Source organism: Mizuhopecten yessoensis, unplaced genomic scaffold (assembly GCF_002113885.1).
Source record: "Mizuhopecten yessoensis strain PY_sf001 unplaced genomic scaffold, ASM211388v2 scaffold714247, whole genome shotgun sequence".
NCBI lineage: Eukaryota > Metazoa > Mollusca > Bivalvia > Pectinida > Pectinidae > Mizuhopecten > Mizuhopecten yessoensis.
The window spans coordinates 1-3,646 of NW_018479025.1; the positions used below are offsets into that span (position 1 = coordinate 1).

At 40.0% G+C, this 3,646-nt stretch overlaps 1 protein-coding gene across 1 annotated transcript; it reads right to left on the reverse strand.

Moving 5' to 3' along the window:
* Nucleotides 1–6: 6 nt before the first annotated feature.
* LOC110440958 lies at nt 7–3,640 on the reverse strand. Its single transcript, XM_021484067.1, has one exon. It carries the CDS (start codon nt 3,530–3,532, stop codon nt 767–769), a length of 2,766 nt encoding a protein of 921 aa, XP_021339742.1. The 5' UTR covers nt 3,533–3,640; the 3' UTR covers nt 7–766.
* Between the last annotated feature and the right edge of the window lie 6 nt (nt 3,641–3,646).

Sequence of the window (3,646 nt, forward strand, 5' to 3'; positions counted from 1 at the left end):
GCATTTGAAACGACCTTGATTACATAAACATACATGGAAACATACACATGAAAACATGAAAACAAATTCCATAAGTATCTACTTTCAATAACAAGCATCTAAAATTAAAAAGATATATGTATATATATATAATAAATGAAATAAACTAATATTAGGAGTTTTCAAAATATACAAGGATGTTGCTCATTCATTAATTGATGAGGTGTTTTTTACAGAATAATTGAGAAGTGTTAGATTTAATCACCGCATGATTGAAATTCAAATATCAAATTCAGACAATATTTTAACCCTGTATTAAATAAAAAATATATTTTTGTTAAAACATGATAAATGTCGCCAAATAATTTTCAACTTAGAACGGTAGTCTAGTAGCGGAACTAAATCCGCTACTTAAATACTTGAGCACAGAATCCATTCTTTAGCATGAGAACAGTTTCATAAATACGAGCCCCGGTTTCAATATGACACTTTAACACGAATGTAGACGGTCTTTTACGAACGATTTGGAATAAATGCACTTTCTTATGTACGCGGCGCCCAAAATAGTAAGGCATACCACAGTCGTTTCTCTGCTGTGTATCTATCGATGTCTTGGCTATGTATAAATGAATACAGTAATGTATTTCAATGCCAACAGCGAAAGTGTTCACGGATGACGAATAATTCGTATTTGGCATTTTGTTAATGATTTCATTCTTATTAACACATCTATACAGTTTAAACACTGCAAGGATATTGTGGCATTATGTACTCTCGGTTGAACCATCTAGTCTGAATCAAATTGTTCGCCTAATTGTTCAATGAGTTCCCAAATGTTTTCTGCATAACTGTCCCAGTCCGTTTCCGTTGTGTCCAGTGGAGGGAGTTTAGGTATTACGGTGACTTCCTGTTTTTCTACCATGTCCTGGAATCTACCACTAGAATCTGGTATCGAATACTCAAACACTGTTGCTATTTCGATGCTCATGTCCTGCCAAATGCTATATTCTGTTACTGGTCCCTCATAATGGTACGATTTGACGCGCTTCTCTCTCACGAATGATACTCTATTCCTAAACTCCGGAGATACGTAAAGAACATCCGGTTGGGGTTTCAACAGCACACGTGTGCTAGGCTCCAAAAGCATTTTCGTGTCGGCCATCTCTTGTACTCCTTCCATGTCCATGAGACGTCGTGAGTGCAGCTTACACCGGACATCTAGACGTTTGTTGGTATTAGGTATACCGTTATAGCCGCGACACACGTCCACCGCCATCCACTTCAAATCAGAAAGCCGAAGCTCAATGAACAGGAGATCTTTGTCAAGGATAACGAGACCTTCATGTGGTTTTCCATAATCTTGATTGCCCAACATGAAAGCGGCATGATACTTTACTTCTCCATGGCGTTCTTTGAAATTCGAGTTGCCTAGGAAAGCACTGACGTTGTTTTTGTCACACTCCGTAGGCATGAAAGAGCCTCTTATGTGTCTTGGTTTAGGTTTAGTAAACCGGCCATGCCTCTTGCGATTTCGCCATCCTCCACGCCCTGGCAGATTCAGTTCTAGCTGCTTTTCCTGTGGTTTGACATTACCTTCAAACGCCATTTCAAATTCTGATATCGTAAACTGGGGATTTTCAACATAAAATACGTAGAATATTCCGAATGTAAGTGCAATTCTTAGATCCCCATGGTATGTTCTCTCGAAATCTTGTCGGATGAGTTCCATCTGTGTCCTGAATACTTCTTTGAACTTTTCCAAAGCTGTATTCTTATCATTCTGACAAGATGAGTCTAAGAATGGAACGTACAATGTGAGTTGCTTGTGCGCTGGTTGACATCTACCGGTATATCGATCGAATGTGAGTTGTTGATCCGGACCTGTCGACCCATAGAATATACGTTTGTATGCCCCACCAATAAATGCTTTGTCTCGTGCTGAGGTGGTGACGAACTTTGATGATTTGTCATTCAGATCTTGAAGAGATTGTGGAACATTCCACAGTTCTTCGCGGGTTCCCCATGCTTCTAAAATTAGTCCAGTGGTATCCCTGAATGTCTTTCTTCGTATGCTGATTTCTGCGCCGGTTTCTTCTGACAATCGTCTAGCGGTGTAGGTTTCTGCAAACATTACAGACCCCCAAGTTTCTAATGGCAGATTCATCATCAGATGACCCTCTTCAATGATGTTTTGTTCAAAGAAGATATTTACAGATCTGTTTTTTGCAATTTCTTGATAAACGAAGAGAATTTCCTCCGTCAGATGTTTGAATTTCCTCCACCTTAGATGACCAGGTACCAGAAACCGTTGACTTCTGACATCATCTGTTGGGTCTGGCACATTTATTCGAATTTCCCCTTTCTCATCGCTGATCAGCAAAGAGTTAAAATTTCGCAAGACGGCCATCACTAGACTAGCTGTGTGAAGTTGTTTGCTTGCAGTTATTTTTCCTGGAAGCCAAGAAGATACATTCATGTGATTCATGTCGTCATGCGTTGTATTTATTTCTGTTGATTTGCTATCTACATCTGACAAGAGTTTGAGAACCAGCAACGTAAAAACAACTTCAGAAAACAATGCGTTTGGGGATCTGCCAATAATTGTGTACTTTCTCGCCCAGTCGAGAAGAAACGTCAGGATGAGCGTATAGGTTGAGCTTCTTTGAAGTTGTCGTCGGATGAAATTTGTTCTGCCTATATCGATGGTGTTTTGGCTAAATGTGACAGTCACAGGATCTACGTCTATTCGGACGATGAATGACTTCGGCGTTAAAGGCCGATAACCTGCCATATAACTTGCCATAACATTCTTTAACAGAGTGTTGAAATCTTTTCCGGTGATTTGCTGTTGCAGTTCCAGACAGACATTGATATCACGAGTGTACATATCCATTAGACACAATGATGGCAGTCCTGTGAAGGACACTCTTATCCCCGGTCCGAGAAAACGATGGAGATGATCAGAAATCATGGTGAAAGTTACTTGGAGGAACTGAAATGTTGCAAGCCGATCCTCGTGTCTCGTATCAAAATGCCTTACTATTGATGAGCCGATTTGGACGAGTTCTGGTCTTTCTGGTTTAGCTGATTTGTCTGCTGTCTCCTCGCTGGTGGCCAGGCATGCATTTGCTTTTATCTGGGAGAGGAACTCGCTCATAATCCATGGGAAGCTGACGAGACGTTTCCCAGTGTTGACTAACTGAGACTTCACATCATACGCGACGACATACCAAGCTGACGCTTTTGCGAGGAATTTTTTCGTATCATCTGCAGAAACAGAATTGTTTTCTCCTTCTTCACTGAATTCTTCAAAGAAATCTGCCCGTACCTTCTGTCTAATAATGCTCATTTTTCCTTGGATGATTTTCTCTATCTCATATTTTTCATTTTGGAGATAACCTCGTGTCTTCTTTAGTTTCTGAATAGCACCAGTAACAACTTCTGCTTCCGTTTCTATTCCGTATAGAGACATTAGCTGCAAGACTTTTTCATTGTACAGGTCATACGACATATGTGCGGAATCTAGATACTTCTTGTATCCAGGATACATCATATCTTTGTCGACAACAAAGGCATCTTTGAGAAGATTTATAATATATGTACGGTTGTGAGCTTGCTCCAACGATCTACTCTGGCGGTACAATTTTCCCAATATTTTTGTCGAAGT

Excerpts from the sequence above, each read along its gene's own strand:
- LOC110440958 (XM_021484067.1), bottom strand. The coding sequence starts at position 3,532 with ATGATGTATCCTGGATACAAGAAGTATCTAGATTCCGCACATATGTCG.